General features: G+C 41.3%; 2 protein-coding genes across 7 annotated transcripts in view; one reads left to right on the forward strand and one right to left on the reverse strand.

The window, feature by feature from the left end:
* cstf3 (cleavage stimulation factor, 3' pre-RNA, subunit 3) overlaps positions 1–17,234 on the forward strand; it is a 78,742-nt gene extending 61,508 nt beyond the window's left edge. For all 4 annotated transcript variants that reach the window (XM_069902360.1, XM_069902369.1, XM_069902376.1 and 1 more), the window contains 11 exons: positions 508–617; positions 1,569–1,685; positions 1,781–1,855; positions 4,827–4,970; positions 5,062–5,164; positions 8,563–8,632; positions 10,642–10,837; positions 12,322–12,475; positions 13,298–13,392; positions 14,213–14,273; positions 16,504–17,234. In XM_069902360.1, coding sequence (XP_069758461.1) covers positions 508–617; positions 1,569–1,685; positions 1,781–1,855; positions 4,827–4,970; positions 5,062–5,164; positions 8,563–8,632; positions 10,642–10,837; positions 12,322–12,475; positions 13,298–13,392; positions 14,213–14,273; positions 16,504–16,709 — 1,331 coding nt within the window. In that variant the 3' untranslated portion in view covers positions 16,710–17,234. The remainder of the gene's footprint in view (positions 1–507; positions 618–1,568; positions 1,686–1,780; positions 1,856–4,826; positions 4,971–5,061; positions 5,165–8,562; positions 8,633–10,641; positions 10,838–12,321; positions 12,476–13,297; positions 13,393–14,212; positions 14,274–16,503) is intronic.
* Positions 1–17,392, reverse strand: part of LOC138745420 (T-complex protein 11-like protein 1) — a 100,960-nt gene that overhangs the window by 10,683 nt on the left and 72,885 nt on the right. The window contains exon 11 of one of the 3 annotated variants that reach the window (XR_011346261.1): positions 11–1,956. The exons of the other annotated variants lie outside the window; for them this stretch is intronic. The gene's annotated coding sequence lies outside the window, so the exon portion shown is untranslated. Of the gene's footprint in view, positions 1–10; positions 1,957–17,392 lie in introns of those variants that run through there. 3 annotated transcript variants of the gene reach the window in all.

Raw genomic sequence — 17,392 nt, forward strand, 5'->3', positions numbered from 1 at the left:
AGAGTATTCAAAAGAAAAATAATTTGTATTGAACAAAATTAAGTACAGTGTAATATGATAGCTATTAATCTTTAAGATCACTGTTATTCCTTCGATAAACTTTTGCTACCTCTACTTTTCTCTCCACCTTTAAGATGTTACTTATAACCAAACCTTTGACCAACTGTAGGTCATCTGTTCAAATGTGGATTTAAGTTTTTTTTTAAGCATTTTTGGTTTGGTGTCGGATGCTTCCTTGAAGCAGATTGAGACTTGTCCTGCATTAAGCACCTTATATAAATGTAACTGATAGGTTTTGAGAGCATCAAATTCTCTATAAAACCTTTTTAATAAGTCAGAAGAATGTTTGAATGTTTTTAAAAATTGGATATCATCCTAATTCAGATTTGGCAAGAATTCCTTTTGAAAATTGTGTTCTGGAGGTAAAAGCTTGCACGTCAGAGAATCTCTCCTGAGAGATCTAACCACATAATTAGAGTCTAAAGGACTGTACACCTCTTCTTGCAGTTATGTTTGCCTATGAACAATGTCTTCTGGTCTTGGGGCATCACCCTGACATCTGGTATGAAGCTGCTCAGTACTTGGAGCAATCCAGCAAGCTGCTTGCAGAGAAGGGGGTAGGTCATGCATGGCTAATTATCAGATGTTGAAAGTGCAATTTTATCAATGTCAATAAGGAGAGGCAGCACACTTTGTATTCGGGTTGCCAAACACACTGACTATAGTCCAGTTTTAATGGGTTTCAGCTCTGGACACTGCAGAAATAACTGCAGATTTTTTTCATGGAACTAGTTAAGATATCTTGAGCTCCTAAGGCCATTGGTTATCTTCCAGGACCTTTAACATGATAAAGATACTATCTTTAACATAAACATAATACACCACTCAGAAAGTTTAAAGGAACTTGTGTGGATTATTGGACATTCCCCATGTTTCATGAATGGTTGAATACACAGATTGTGTGACCAAAAATTGAAAATCTCCTTAGCAACTACAGTAAAACACCTGTATTCAGCACCTAGGAGGATTGGTAGATTCCGGATGTGAATTTTCTGGTTGCTTGAGGTTGCATGATGGGCAAACTAAATGTTAGGGGACACCAATTTTAAGCTTTTGTATTTTTTACCTATTTATATTCTGCATTTTTATTTTGCCGGTTGCTTGAATTTACTGTATTATGAAAGTTAGTTTATGTTTGGCAACAAGAAACACAAAAGTCTGCAGATGCTGATACACAAAAGTGCTGGAGGAACCAGGCAGCATCCAAAGGGGAAAAGATATATAACCAATGTTTCAGGCCTGAACCCATGGTCAAGGTGAATTTCTCTCGTACTTTTGTGGATTTATGTTTAGCAACACCACCTTTTATAAATGTCATTTTGTACTAAGATAAACTGAAACAGCACAGGAAGTCATGATGTCCCATTAATTAATTTTTATAAGTCCCTAAATTTAACTTTAAAATCCTCCAATGGTGGATTTGTAGTATTTTTTCTGGCTGTAAAAGAGTTCCTGTTGTGTGGGTGGAGATTAGTTTGAGGACTGTTTCTCATGTTACTCTGTGGCAGGACATGAACAATGCCAAACTGTTCAGTGACGAAGCTGCAAATATCTACGAGAGGGCTATCAGCACTTTGCTCAAGAAGAACATGCTGCTTTACTTTGCATATGCGGATTATGAAGAAGTAAGTAGAGATTAGGCCATCCTCTGTCACGTAATTGTGACCTACTGCTCCGTTATCCTGTAGTCCAACAGTTAAAGGCACCCTTTTTGTTTTAGAGTCGAATGAAATATGAAAAGGTACACAGCATATACAACAGGCTGTTGGCCATTGAGGATATCGATCCAACGTTGGTAAGTGTGGCTTTATTTTGCACCATCAGCAGTAATAAATTGTGTTTCTGTAATGATTCTAATCCACCATTAGGTCGTCTCTCACCAGGTTGATCTTTACCCTAGAGGGAGAGAGGAATGTGAAATCAAACTTGGAATGAGAGTCGGTCACTTCCTCACACCCTTTTTGCATTTTATTTGGATTGTGACTGATTTGTAATTTGTTACCACTGACCCAGAAGGGTTCCATAATCCCCTGATACCTTTACTGAAGTCTCCTAGAACGCTTCCACCAGCGTTGTCTCCGCTCCATCCTCAACATCCATTGGAGCGCTTTCATCCCTAACGTCGAAGTACTCGAGATGGCAGAGGTCGACAGCATCGAGTCCACGCTGCTGAAGATCCAGCTGCGCTGGATGGGTCACGTCTCCAGAATGGAGGACCATCGCCTTCCCAAGATCGTGTTATATGGCGAGCTCTCCACTGGCCACCGTGACAGAGGTGCACCAAAGAAAAGGTACAAGGACTGCCTAAAGAAATCTCTTGGTGCCTGCCACATTGACCACCGCCAGTGGGCTGATAACGCCTCAAACCGTGCATCTTGGTGCCTCACAGTTTGGCGGGCAGCAACCTCCTTTGAAGAAGACCGCAGAGCCCACCTCACTGACAAAAGGCAAAGAAGGAAAAACCCAACACCCAACCCCAACCAACCAATTTTCCCCTGCAACCGCTGCAACCGTGTCTGCCTGTCCCGCATCGGACTTGTCAGCCACAAACGAGCCTGCAGCTGACGTGGACTTTTTACCCCCTCCATAAATCTTCGTCCGCGAAGCCAAGCCAAAGAAGAAGAAGAAACCGCTGAATTGGACAGCTGACAGCCTTGTCTTTTTAATATTGATAAAATTAAAATGATCATGTTGAAAATGCAAGACAAAACCCAAAAATGGTGGAAGCCCTTAACATGTCCAAGAACATCAGCGGGTCTGGGGCCCTTCATCAGAACTTTAAAAGTACAGAAGTAAAATGTTTTAAGTTGCAGAGAGAAGGCGGGTGAAAGTACAGCAGGATCGTAATTTGCAGCGTACAAATCAGAGCTGCCAACCATTACTTCAACCTTTAGCAGAGAAAGAAACAAATTGAATCAGCCGCCTGTCAAATTCTCCAGCCCACTACCACTCCGACCTGTCTTTAGCCTCCAACGTTGCTCCAGCGAAAGCTTGAGGAACAGCACCTTGTCTTCTGTCGGGGCCACTCCCCATTCCCCTTTCTGTGTCCAACTAGCAGGTAATTGAAAGTAATTGCATCCTCTCATACATTTCCTCTGTTCTCTCCATCCCTCCCCCTCTCTGGAACCTAATTCACAGGTCCTCCTCCTTCTCTTGACAAAACATCGGCTGACTGTCCCTCTCCATTGATGCACTGACATTTTCTTTGTATTTTTATTTTACTGGGTAGTTTATCTTCCTTTGAATTTTCTTGGTAAATTCCTGCCCAACCTTGCACCTTTCCCCATGGGTTCATTTATCAGCAGTAACTGTGACACTGGAAATGCAGTAGTAATTCCACTATTCTCACCAGTTTAATGACTCCTAATCCAGGCATAATTTTTGAATGTTTTTGTCAATGTTTCTAGATGTTATTAACCTCATGCAACTCATTTGTGTTACTGTCAGCGTAATAACACAGGAAATGTGGCAGCCAGTTTGTGCACACTAATCTCCCACAGGCCGCAAAATAAAAAAAACAGCTGACCTTGATCTGTTCTTCTTGATTGGGAGATCACTATTGCCCAAGACCTTTGTGAAATACTTGAAAGGACCATTTATATGTTTTTGTTTAGAGATTAGACAGACTTCTGATAGAGCAGCACTGGATCAAATTGCCAACAGAATTTTTGTGGTGAGGGTTTGAGCAAAGTTGGAATCCATAATCTACTGAAGGAAGCAAATGCTCAGCCATGTTATCTTGGGGTCTATGGCACTCATTCCTGTCTCCATGAGTTTCAACACTGGATCTCAGTAAGAGCTGAAAATGCTGGAAATACTCAACAGGTCCAGCTGCATCTGAGGAGAAGGATAAACAGAGTTATTCCATCAGAACTGGGTTTCTGGCTAAGAACAGGATGTGGCACCATTAGAGTAATCAGTGTGCCAGAGAAAATGACTGAGAGAGGGTAATTGGGTAGGACTGAATGAGGAAACACAAGAACCTGCAGATGCTTGAACAGAAAACAAACTGCTGGAGGAGTCAAGCAGCCTCTGTTGGGGGTAGGGGTTGGGGGTGGGTGGGAGGAATTGTTGACATTTCCTGTCAGATCTGCATCAAGGCTGAGAGCAGAGAAGGAGCATAGTTGGTGTAAAGGGGGAGGGGAGGTGGGAGCTCGGAGGTGATGGATGGAACAAGGAGAGATGAAGGATGATGGGTAGATGGAGTGGGAGAACAGTGTTGGGAGACAAAGGCAGGGGAAGTGGGGGGGGGGGAAGAAGTGAGAGATGGAAACAGGCAGATAAAGAAAGGAAGAAGAAAAGGTAGATGAAGCCAAGGGAGGACTAAACCAAGGATTGTTTACGTATTCCATAAGGAGACTGATGTGGCTTGAAGTTGCTCAGTTTCCAATAGCTTGACCTTAAATTTAGAGGAGTTGAAGCCATTTAATGAGAACTGATTGCACCAGGTCAAGGGGTGACTGGCTGGAACTTATCGAGGAAGATTTGAAAGGCTTGCAAGTCTTCATTGTCTAGAGATGCAGAGGGATTGGGCACGCAGGGTGAAAATTAGTCCAGTGGGGCCAGGAAGCTGGGAGCTGTTAAAGTATGCACAGTGTAACCACTGTAGTGGGAGGTGTGTGGATACCTCCATCCCCTTTCCTCGTGGCAAAATTGGTGCCTTGACTGGCAAAGACTGGTTCAAAAAGAGTGTGGGTCCTATCTTGCAATGTCGTCCTGAGAAGTTTAAGGTTTCCTGACATTTGTATTTCACGCATGAATTCAAGGTTTACATCCAATATATGAAGTTTGCTCGGAGAGCAGAAGGCATCAAATCTGGCCGGTCCATATTTAAGAAAGCACGGGAGGATCCCAGAACACGGCATCACGTTTATGTTTCCGCTGCTCTCATGGAGTACTACTGCAGTAAGGTGCGCTCCTCATTTTCCATCTGAAGGTCATTCCTCTACATCTGCATACTGCACCTGACAATGAGTAACTGATGTAACCATTCCTTTTTAGGACAAGGCAGTAGCCTTCAAGATATTTGAGCTGGGTTTGAAGAAATACGGTGATATTCCAGAATATATATTGGCATACATTGACTACCTTTCTCATCTAAATGGTAAGAGGCATATTCACAGTGGGATGAGAAATCCAGCTTACTGTTCTCCGCTCTCACTGTCTGTCAACTCAAAAGATAAGAACAGTTTACTCCTCTCTGTTTGTCCACCATACTCAGTCATGCAGTTCATCACCTCAAGTTCAAGTTAATTACATCTGACTGTACATATACAACCAGACGAAACAGCATTTCTCTGCACCACGGTGCACACATGGCACATCATAATCACATGTATACAAAAATTAAAATAAAAATACAGTAAAATTCCCGACATCCAGAATTCAAGCAGCCGGAGGAAAAAAAAGGAAAATAAATTGTAAAAACTACAGAAGTTTATAATTGGCATGCCTCGCCATTTGTTCTCCGTTCACACAACCTGCAGCCTCAAGTAACCAGGAAATTCTACCAATCCCCATAGGTGCTGGATACCACGGATTTTACTGTATATATAAACATTTTGGAATAATTTGTGCATTTAATATGCAAGGCTGTGGGAAGAAGCTATTTCCCAGACTGTAGTCCTGATTTTGATGCACCTTCACCTCAGGTGTTGACCTGTTCTGTTACTTCCACTGTGTAGTGGACACTTTTGTCCCATGTACCCTATTTTGTCTGCCAGGGCATGAACTACGGAGAGTACAGTTTTTGCTTCTCTGTTGACATTATTTGTAGATGATAAATGTCACAAATATTCCTTACCATCACGGTGGAAGTGGAGAGGATGTTTCCTATGGTGGAGGTTTCTGGGACCAGAGGGTACTGCCTCAGAACACAACCCCCCCCTCCCCCCACCCCTCCTTTAGAACAGAGCTGAGGAGGAATTTCTTATGCAGGGAGCTGTGAATCTGTGGAATTGGAGACCAAAGTAAAAGTAATTGGGGATATTTAAGATCAGGTAAATACTGTATGTTTCTGATCAGGAAAAGAATCAAGGATTATGAGGTTGAACAGAATAGTAAATCAACAATGATGGAATGGCCTGTTACCATGCTGTATCTCTGAAGTTAAAAGAAAATGTCACATGACTATATTGTAATAACATGACAGGAAGGAAAATATACAACGGAAGTGTCCTGTTGAGATTCTGAAGATACATCATAGAATGGTAGAGTATAGAGGAGGCCAGTCGATTTATCAAACCTTCACCAGCTCTTTTCAAGGGCAATCCAAATCCAAACCTACACTTTTTCAATTTTTGATCAGGATATTTATCACTCATGTTACTTCTAAACTTTTGCCCCTTAACTCATGACCTCTTGTTTCAACTTCTAGCCTCAAGGGAAAAAGTCTGTCCACATCAACTCTATCCATCCCTCTCATAATCTTAAATACCTCTATCAAATCCCCCCCTCAACCTTCTATGCTCCAAGGAATAAAGGCCTAATCTGATCAATCTTCCTTTTTAATCGAGATGCTGAAACCCAGGTAACATTTTTGTAAATCTTCTCTGCACTCTCTCTACCTTGTAGATATCCTTCCTATAATTTGGTGACCAGAACTGCACACAGTATTCTAAATTTGGTCTCACCAATCCCTGAAACACTCTCAACATCACTTCCCAACTCCTGTATTCTATGCATTGATAAAAGCCAGCATACCAAAAGCCTTCTTCACCACCCTGTCCACATGACATTCTACCTTCAGGGAACAATGCACCATTATTCCTTGATCTTTCTGCTCCACTGCATTCCTCAACGCCCTCCCATTTACTACCCTCCCATTTACTACGTGTGTCCTGTTTTGATTATTCCTTCCAAACTGAAGCACTTCACACTTCTCAGTATTAAACTCCATCTGCCATCTTTCAGCCCACTCTTCTAAGCAGTCCAAATCCTTTTGCAGTCCCTGAAAACCTTCTTCATTATCCACAATTCCACCTATTTTAGTATCATCTGCATATTTACTAATCCAATTTACCACCCCATCATCCATATCATTAATATAAATGACAAACAGCAAGGGACCCAATGCAGATCCCTGCTTGTCACTGGCCTCCAACCTGACAAACAGTTATCCACTACGATTCTCTGGCATTTCCCTTTCAGCCACTGTTGAATCCATTTGACTATCTCAAGTTAATACTAGTGCCTGAACCTTCCTTGCTAACCTTCCATGCAGAACTTTATCGAAGGCCTTACTGAGTCCATATAGACAACATCCACTGCTCTACCCTCTTCAACATTCCTAGTCAAACCCGTGTTGAGTGTTCCTGATCAGACCCTGTCTCTACAGATACTTAAATATATTATCTCTAAGAACACTTTACATTAACTTACCTACCACAGACGTCAAACTTACAGGTCGATCATTGCAAGGCTTGCTCCTCTAACCCTTTTTAAACAAAGGAACCACATTATCAATGTGGCACTATCCCCATCTCTAATGACATTTGAAAATTCAGTGTCAGAGCCGCTGCTATTTCCTCACTAACTTCTCTCTAGGTCCTGGGGAAAATCCCGTCGGGACCTGGAGACTTATCCACCTTTATATGCTTCAAAAGCTCCAATACTTCCTCTTTCTTAATCACTATAGTTTCCATAATTACCCTTTTGCTTCCTTTACCACGCACAATTCAATATCCTTCTCCTTAGTGAATTCCGAAGAAAAGAACTTGTTCAAAATCTTCCCCATCTCATTTGGCTCCACACACAGTTGTCTGCTCGGATTCTCTAATAGACCAATTTTATCCCTCACTCTCCTTTTTCTATTAAAATATTTATAGAAATCTTTTGGATTTATTTTTACCCTGCTTGCTATAGCCACCTTGTTCCTTCTTTTAGCTTTTCTAATTTCTTTCTTATTCTCCACACATCTCCTTTATTCCTTGTTTCTTGTATTTTTTCGAACCAAGTTTCCAATGTCCCTTGAAAACCATGGCTCTCTCAAACTTTTGACTCTGCCTTTTATCCTGACAGGAACATAAAGATTTTGTACCCTCAAAATCTCACCTTTAAAAGACCTTCATTTCTCTACTACATCCTTCCCATAAAACATATTGTCCCAATCCACTCCTCGTAAATCCTTTCTCATCTATCTTTTCCCCCAGTCAAAAATGGCAATCTTAGGTCCTGACCTATCCCTTTCCCTAATTACATTGAAGCTAACAGTACTATGATCTCTGGATCCAAAGTCAACACTTGACCCATCTCATTCCCCAACAGTAGATCCTTTTCTAGTCAGTGTCTCTATGTATTGCTCTTAAAAAAAACTATCCTGCACACATTTTACAAATTCCAACCCATCCAGCCCTTTCACAGAATGAGTTTCCCAATCTATATTTGGAATATTTAAATCTCCCACTATCACAACCCTGTGCTTATTACAAATATCTGCTATCGTGGGATTGACCACAGGTCCATTTCGGCAAGCTGCATAACTGCATTTTGTCTAATTTTCAGAGGATAACAACACCAGAGTTTTGTTTGAACGAGTCCTGACATCTGGATCCTTGCCACCTGAGAAATCTGGGTAATATTTCCTGTCCATAAACTGTAAATCATGTGGTTAAACATTAAATGTTTTAAAATGCTTCAAAATTGTTTCCGGTATTTGTAGAGCCTTTACTAGCAATTCTCACAGATCACAACAAGCTTTTAATTAATGAGAGAAAAATAAAGCTTAAAAGCTGAAACAATAGCTTGGGTTTCGGGAGAAATCAGTAACAAAACTGAAACATTTCTTAATTTTTATTTCTAAAAGATATTTTTAAATGTGAATAAGACAAATTTGAATATTATTTTATTAGTCTGTGGCAATCTTCACTTTTTTTCCTGTATTGCCCAAAGCATTTGTAAGCTTTCTCGACACCAGGGCAGCTTTTGACATCAGCAGTAAATGCTGACCAGCGCAATGCTGTAATTACCAGGACAAAGAGCTCCCCAAGTCCAGCATCTGTTTCAATTTGTTGTTCCCAGGAGTTCAGTTATGCCCAGCAAGACAACCAGGTCAAAGACAACCAAGCTGGCAATTAAATTGCAATGAAATCATTTTACAGAGTGCAGTCTAAAGGGGAGGCCACACATGAACTGAAACATGAATATCTGAACAAAAAATTGCAAGATTTTATTTTCCTAAAAATCATTGCAGTTCAAAGAACAAGGTACAAGAATGTAAAGTAGCTCCTTCAACATTTCCTGAAGTCCTGATTTTGAATTTAGCCATCCTTTCCTGCTCAGTTCTTAAAATCCAGAAATTTCTGTCATGAATGTTCTTAGTGATTGTGTCCTCTGACCGATTCATCTCCTTCACCGTAATTCCCATTCTCCTACCCCAAAGTATTCATGTTAAGGGTCTATATGCTGGAAGGGAAACAGCATGCTCATTCTCATCAGTTCTTGAGCCCTTCAAATTTTTCTGAAGATCAGACTTTAACCGCTGAGTACTTAATCTAATCTAACTGGGACACTTATGCACATGCACGAATTGGGGAACAGCCCGTTTGTAAGCGTGAGTTGTTCATAACCTGAATGTTCATAACCTGTGGACTACCTGTATGTGAAGTATTAGTGTTAGGTGATACCAAATGGACAAATCTAGGTCCTTAATTTTTGAAATTGGACTTGGATTAAATGAGCTCAACCATCCTTTCAATGTGACGGTTCAGTGTTATGGACAATCCAAACAATAGTTCCGTCTACATTATCATAGTCTCTCAATCTATCCTGGCACCTGGTCACCAAATGAGAAAACAGATCAGTCAACAGGGGAAGATGAGAATTTTCATTATTTTTCAGTCTGGATTATATATTTTTAAAATTTAGACATACAGGACGGTAACAGGCCCTTTTGGCTCATAAGCCCGTGCTGCCCAATTACACACAATTGACCTACAATCCCCAGTACATTTAGAAGGGTTGGAAGAAACTGGGGCCCCCAGGAAAACCCAAGCAGATAAGGGGCGAACGTACAAATTCCTTATGGAGAGCGTAGGATTTGAACCTCAATCACTGGCGCTGTAAGTGTTGTGCTAACTGCTATGCTAACTGTGTCTAACTAATGTAATGAGCAGTGGAATCAGATTGTATCCAGATAAATACTGGACAGACTGATGGGGAGAGTGCAGTGGAGTAGGATTAAAGAGATAGTTCTTTCAAAGAATCTGGGTGCAGGTCATGGCATTGGGCAGAATAATAGTTCAGAACAGACTAGATGGACCAAAAGGACTTTCTATGCTGTAGAATTCTGTGGTTCTACAATTTTTGTCCAGATGTTTATGGTTCAGATTATGGGTACTGATGTTTGTATTTTCTGGGTAGAATTGCAAGTTTAGAATGGTAAAGCATCGATTATAGATAATTGCTGGACTCTGTGGCCACAGACTTTTCTGAAGTCTTGTAAAACTGGCTTGTGAACTGCCTCGGGGGCTTTTTTCCAGCATATTTGGGTTAAAAAGTATAAAGCAGGTCGCCTTTGTCGGTTCTGATTACATTACGGCCTAAGATGAGTTTTTCCCCTTTTACTGTTTGTCAATAATATAGTGAGATCTGGGCACGATTTTTGGCTTTTGAAAGTAACATTGGAGACTTGGCCAGTATCCTGAAAGTGGAAAAGAGGAGGTTTGCTGCTTTTAAAGAGGAATATGAAGGAAAGGAAACAGCATTACTGGTGGACAGATACAAGTTCATGGACCTGTTTCCCTGTTCAAACAGTGAACTTAAAGCACTTGGTTACAAGGTATGTCCTTTCTAGTCATACTCTTCCTATACAGAAGAAGAAAACATAAGAAATGGGAACAGGAGTCGAATCTGCACCACTTACTTTAGCTGTGTGGTTCATGCTTATATGGTCATTCCTTGGCCTCCAGGGAACAGTCCCTTCCCTGCCTCTTGTAACACAAGCTGTCCTGTCCCACTAACATACTTGTGAATGTGTTTTAGTTTAATCTTTCCTATAACTGAATTACCGAAACAGCACTCAATACTGTGTGGTCTCATCAAGATCTCGTACACTTATAACGTGTTGTCCCAGCTTTGTACTCAATGCCTTGTCCGAGAAAGAAGTCTTCCAAACGCCATTTTCCTCACACTTCAGAGTAATTTGTTTTGATCACAGTGTGTGCACCCCTCCTTGTTCCTGGGCTGACTGGTAAGTGATCCCAGTTTAGAGTCAACCACATTAGGTCTGTAGTCATGTATGGGTCAGACCAGATAAATCGGGCAGATTACCTTCTCTGAGGAAACTAAAACTTGGTTGTCTCTTGGATCAACGCTGACTATGTCGTTCATTCTAGATTGATTAAAAAATTAATAATCCTTATTGAACATCACTCCCTACCTTGTCTCACTGCTACCATCTCCACTCTTTCCTTCCACTCTCTGCTTTCTGTCCTGAAGCCAACTAACTATCCAATCTGCTGTAGTCCCTGACTCCATTCTCTGACCTCATTCATTGCCTCTCAGGTCAGGACCATATCAAATCCCTTTTGGAAAATCCAGATGAATACATGGCCATTATCTCTTCTTTGCATTAACAGCATCAAAACATTCAATAAGGTTAAATTTAAATGTAGACATACAGCACAGTAACAGGCCCATTCAACCCACAAGCCCATGCTGCCCAATTACACCCAACTGGCCTACAACCCCAGTGCATTTTGAAGGGTGGGAGGAAACCAGAGCACCTGGAGGAATCCCACGCAGACACGGGAAGAGCGTACAAACTCCTTACAGACAGCACGGGATTCAAACCCCGGTCCCGATCGCTGGCGCTAACTATGCTGTTGTTGCTCAAGAAACATTTTCCTTTGGGATATTCATGCATCTTATTATCCTGTTTGTTTCTACATTCTGATCTGTTTTAATTTAAAATAGTGAATGGATTAGTCTGAGTAAATTTGTGAATGTGAGAAAGTTACTAAAAAAAATTTGAAAAGTAGAGGAACTCCTTCCTCTAAGAGTGGTTAGAATGTGGAGCTCAGTGAAACAGGACGTTTCTGAGACAAGTTGTGAAAGCAAGTGCGTAAGAACAAATAGACAAGAAAGAGATGTTGTAAATGAAATGGGAGGACTGTTATGCAGAAATAAGCAGCGCCGGTGAGTTATCCCATGCTCAACATTCTATGTAAAATACTGCTCATTGAGCTAACATTCCTGAAGGCAAGCAGCCAAGGCGATCATTTGGCATTGCAATGCTAAATAAAACTTATTTCCTGCTTCCAGGATGTCTCTCGAACCAAGCTAACGGCCATCATCCCAGACCCCATCGTGGCCCCCTCCACTGTCACCATATTGAAGGATGAAATCGACCGAAAGCCAGAGTACCCAAAACCTGACACAACCCAGATGATCCCTTTCCAACCTCGACACCTGGCCCGTAAGTTGCTGATGGTAGATTTTAATGGAGACCTATCTACTGGGTTCAATGACAAGACAAACAGTTCAAACTTAAGATTTATTGTCAAGGGTACATACTTGATCACATTCAACCTTGAGGTTCTTTTTCCTGTAGGCCAGACAGAATTTCTACTTATTGAAGAGCAAAACACTGCACTTAAAAGATATGTATGTAGAAGTGAGCAAGATAAACAAAAAAAAAATCAAACTACAATACAGAAAAGAAAGTCACTAATAAATAAATGTGCCAAGTAAGAGTCCTTAAATGACCTGATTGAGTTTGTCGTTAAGGAGTTTGATGGTGGAGGGGGAGCAGCTGTTCCTGAACCTGGTGGTGTGAGTCTTGTGGCACCTAGACCTCTTCCCTGATGGTAGCAGCGAGAACAGAGAGTGTGCTGGGTGATGTGGATCCTTGATAATTGCTGCTGTCTCTTGACGGAGCATTCCCTGTCGATGTTCTCGATGGTGTGGAGGGTTTTGAGTGTGATGTCCTGGGCCATGTCCACTACTTTTTGCAGGTAGAGGTATTGGTGCCCCACTTCCAGACTGGTGATGCAGCCAGTCAGCATTTCCACCACATATCTGTAGAATTTTGCCAAGACTTCTGATGTTGTACCAAACCTCCGCAAACTCTTGATGAAGTAGAGGCGCTGACAAGCTTACTTCACGATATTAGTGTGTTGGGTCCAGAAAAGATCCTCTGAGATAGTAACTCCCAGGAATTTACAAACTGCTGTGTGGATGGTGCATTTAATTATCTCCTACTCCAGTTAACACTTGAGTCCTCCTTATTTTTGTACAGCTCCTGGACTCCATCCTGTCCCAGGGGGAGTGTTTCCTGTACCTCCTGCTTCTGTGCTCCTTATGAAACTCTTACCACCTCCAACATGTTTCCAGGTGAGTTACACCAGTGATCTTTTTCAGTAAATTCCAATTGAGGCATCTTTGAGCACTAGTGGGCCAGGTGACCAATGAACACCCAACAATGTCTTGATGTTTAACAGGGAGACAAAACATTAGTGGAATTGGGCGGTCTGGTTGAAACTCCAAGCCTGGGCTGTTCCCACCTGACATGCTGCCATGTCCAGTGATAATTAAGTAAACTCTAAAATATATCCAATTCCTTTTGTTGTAGCATAATTTCCCTTTGTGATTTGTGCTCCCCTTAAGTTCCTGTTTTAAGTGTTTTACATCTGATGTGTGCTGTATGTTCTCATTTTATTCTGGGCAGATTTACAGAACTAAGAGCGTCGTCCAGTCATAGTCCCATCAGTGACTGGGCTCGCAACAAAATAAAATTGGCTTTGTGCTCGACACTTGAAGCACATAATTCTTTCCTGTCACGTTATAAGTTCCATCTTCTTATTAATTACATTTTAGCGCCTGTCAGTATGTTCTTGTGTTGTTTTTCACTGACACAAAGACATGAGGCGGAGCCTGAAGAATTTGGTGACTGGGTATGCTCTCTTTTCAATGTACAGTAAAATCTCTGTTATCTGGAATTCAAGCAATTGGCAAATAAATTGCAAAAAATAAAAAGATAAAAAATACCAAAGTTTAAAATTGGTGTCCCCTAGTAGCTAGTTTGCCAATCACACAAAACGCAGTCTCAGGTCCAGCATCTACCATAGGTGCCGGATACCGGGGTTTTATTGTCCTGAACTCAGTTGCTCACTATTTGTTCCAGTGTTTATATGTGGAAACTTCATTCCCACAGGGGCCGTTCGTTCAAGTGGATGAACTCATTGAAGTTCTGCGGCACTGCAATTTACCAGAAAGTAAGTGGTTTTCTGTGCTACGACTTGGGGCTGTTCTGGTAGTCAGTGTTCAGAATGTGTGCACAGTAAACCCTCAACCACAAGACTGCAAAAAAGGATGTTAGCTTACATATCAACACTTTCATTGAAGTAAATGTTTCAAATTGTTCTTGCTCTGTCAGTCCAAAGCCATTTACAATTTTGAAATTGATATTTGTGTAAAATTATGATAAATAGCAATGTAGATATAGAACAGTGGTTTTCAAAATGCCCCCCTAAACTCACATTCCATCTTAAGTAATCCCAACGCTATAAGTGCTCTGTGATTAGTAAGGGATTGCTTAAAGTGGTATGTGAGTGGAAAGAAAAAGGTTTGTTTTAATCATATCCAATTGACTCATTATGTGCACAGTTTCATAACTCCAAAGGAAATGGGCCAATGACAATTTTTCTCAAGCAAAATATTTCAGTATCAATTGGGTCTCGAGCCATGGTTATCAACCTTCCCTTCCCACTCACATCCCACCTTAAGTAATCCCTTACTTATCACAGAGCACCGATGGCATAGAAATTGCTTAAGGTGGAATGTGAATTTAGGGAGGCAGTTTGAAAACCAATGATATAGAATGCTTTCTGTGAGCTATTTGTTTTAAATGTTGTCAACGGCCAGGATCTCCAATCTTGTTTTGTCTTTAAATGTATTCTGGTAAGGTACAGTGAAGAAACCCTTGCTACTCTGTCAAATTGAACGATCCCCACTGTCTTATCAAACCTGAGCAGAACTTTCAAGTTTGTATCATTGGTTATTGTTGGGGATCATTTTAAAGTTGTAGTCGCAGGCAGTCCCTTCAGTTAATTTCTCCTGCTCCAGAAGAAATTCCTGCTGCCAGGTTTTCATTATCCCCTGTTCTGCATGCAAGAAGTGAACAGATTTGTGGGATGAAGCGAGGTTGCTTGAAACATCACACAGAGTTTATGAATAGCCAGTTTCTGTTAAGTTTTCAAATGTTTCAATGAGAGAGGAGAATGGATAGAAAATTGGCTTTGTGGTAGTAGAAAGTAGAGGGTGATGGTGAAAAGCTGATTTTTGAACTGGAAGCCCCATGACTAGTAGTGTGGGTAGGATCTACACCATGATTGGTAAGGATCTGAGGAGTGTTGTAAAGCTGAGGGATAGAGGAGTCCAGGTGCATCGTACCATGAAAGTGGTATCACAAGTAGATAGGCTTTTGGTACATTGGCCTTCATCAGGCAGAGATTGAAGTATAGTTGGAAGGTCATATTGCAGTTGTACAAGATGTTGGTGAAGCCCCATTTGGAATTTTGTATTTAGTTTTGGTCACTATACCACTGGAAAAACGTTGTCAAGCTGAAGAGGGTACAGAGAAGATTACGAGTATGGTGCTAGGATTCGGGGGATGGGATGTGCTGAGCTATAGGGAGAGGTTAAGCACCCTGGGGCTTTTTTCCTTGGAGTGCAGGAGGATGAGGGGTGATTTCTTTGAGGTGCACAAAATTAGGAGACAGAGGGTGATGAGTATATATAATGGGTTGCCAGAGGTGTTTGAGGCAGGACCTATTGCAACGGTTTCAAGAAAAATTTGGACAGATACATGGATGAGATGGGTTGAGAGGGACATGGGCCAAAATCAAGCTGGTGTGTCTGATGTAGGTGAGACATTTTGGTTGGCATAGGCAAGTTGGGCAGAAGGGCCTGTTTAGCTGACTCTGAGATAGATGATTTCTCAAACTTCTATGTTTCTAATGTTAAAGGTGCTCCACAAATGGTGCCCTATAGGAGGTTTCAAGATTTTGACCTTGCAGAGATGAGAGAGTGAATCCAAATCGGTATGGTTATATTCCTGTGATCACAGAATGACCCTTTGGGTACAACCATGTGCAGAAGTTCTGTAGATCACGAATTCATTCTGGCACTAACAAGCAACCATTTGGAATGCCTGCCTCTCTGAATCCTCAGCTTGTAGGTTCTAGTTATTTAACATTGCTGTAACTCTACTTGTGGACCTTTTAGGCAGTACTTGGAGATGACCATGAGGTAGGATATGCAAGTCCAGCATCCCAAGGGCAGGCAATTTATAAACCAAAAGTTCTCATCAGAGGCATCTTGAGGCAAAGGACAGGCAGCCTCCTCAGCACTTATTTTATTAACCAATTGGTAATGGTAGCACTTGAATGCCACCTTCTTTCCCCTCCACCCTTGCTAAGCTGTGCCTTATAATTTTTTTTTAAGCTGTTGAACAGGCTGTTGAACTGATCACTGGAGGCCAACCAGAAACGATCATTGAAGGAAATGGGCCAATAGAAAATGATGCAGTGATGAAAAAGCCCTTGAAGAGGGCAGCAAATGAAGATTCTGATGAAGAGGAGGAAAAGGGAGCAGTGGCACCTCCCGTGCACGATATTTACAGAGCTCGCCAGCAGAAACGAGTCCGATAAACATCCGACAATGACCATTTCTAGAACTGAATGTCATTCTTAGTCTCGAAACGAGCAGTGTCTTCACTTGCCAGTGGAAATTAAGACTACTTTCACAGGTGTGCCACATTCAGGCAAGACAGTTCGTCTGGACGAAAAGAAAAATGGATAAAACCTGGCACCTTCTGTGCAAAAGGTTGCATTTTGAAGAGGCTTTCGTTTGGGCAGAGTTTTTAAAAAAAACTATTGAACACCAGGCACTACATCCATGCCCAGACCGTGCAAACATGTCTCTTACAATCTAGTTCCGTACGAGTCTGCCATTACAATGCAACTTGTGAATTTGTGTGACTTTGTTTTATTCATCGGTTTCATTTTTTTTTAATTGGATGTTGTAAATACAAGGAAAGTTATTTTAACATCCCACAGAACTTTATCTCATGTGGTTTCCTGCCAAGTCTCGTTTTACCAATATTTATGGAAACCCGTTTCTTTTTGTAATTTGAGAGCCTGAACACAATCTTTGTAATAAAGACATAAAATGCATTTATTCAGACTCTTGCTTCAGGGGCCTAGGACAGTTTGGTGATATCTCCCTTGTAATGTCTTTAAACAGATAGCTGGGTATTGTTAGAAATAAAAAAGTTTTAATTTATGAAATAACAAGTTAACAGACAGTAATTTCAACAACTCCAGAGGGTTGC

This window comes from Narcine bancroftii, chromosome 1 (assembly GCF_036971445.1).
Source record: "Narcine bancroftii isolate sNarBan1 chromosome 1, sNarBan1.hap1, whole genome shotgun sequence".
Classification (NCBI taxonomy): domain Eukaryota; kingdom Metazoa; phylum Chordata; class Chondrichthyes; order Torpediniformes; family Narcinidae; genus Narcine; species Narcine bancroftii.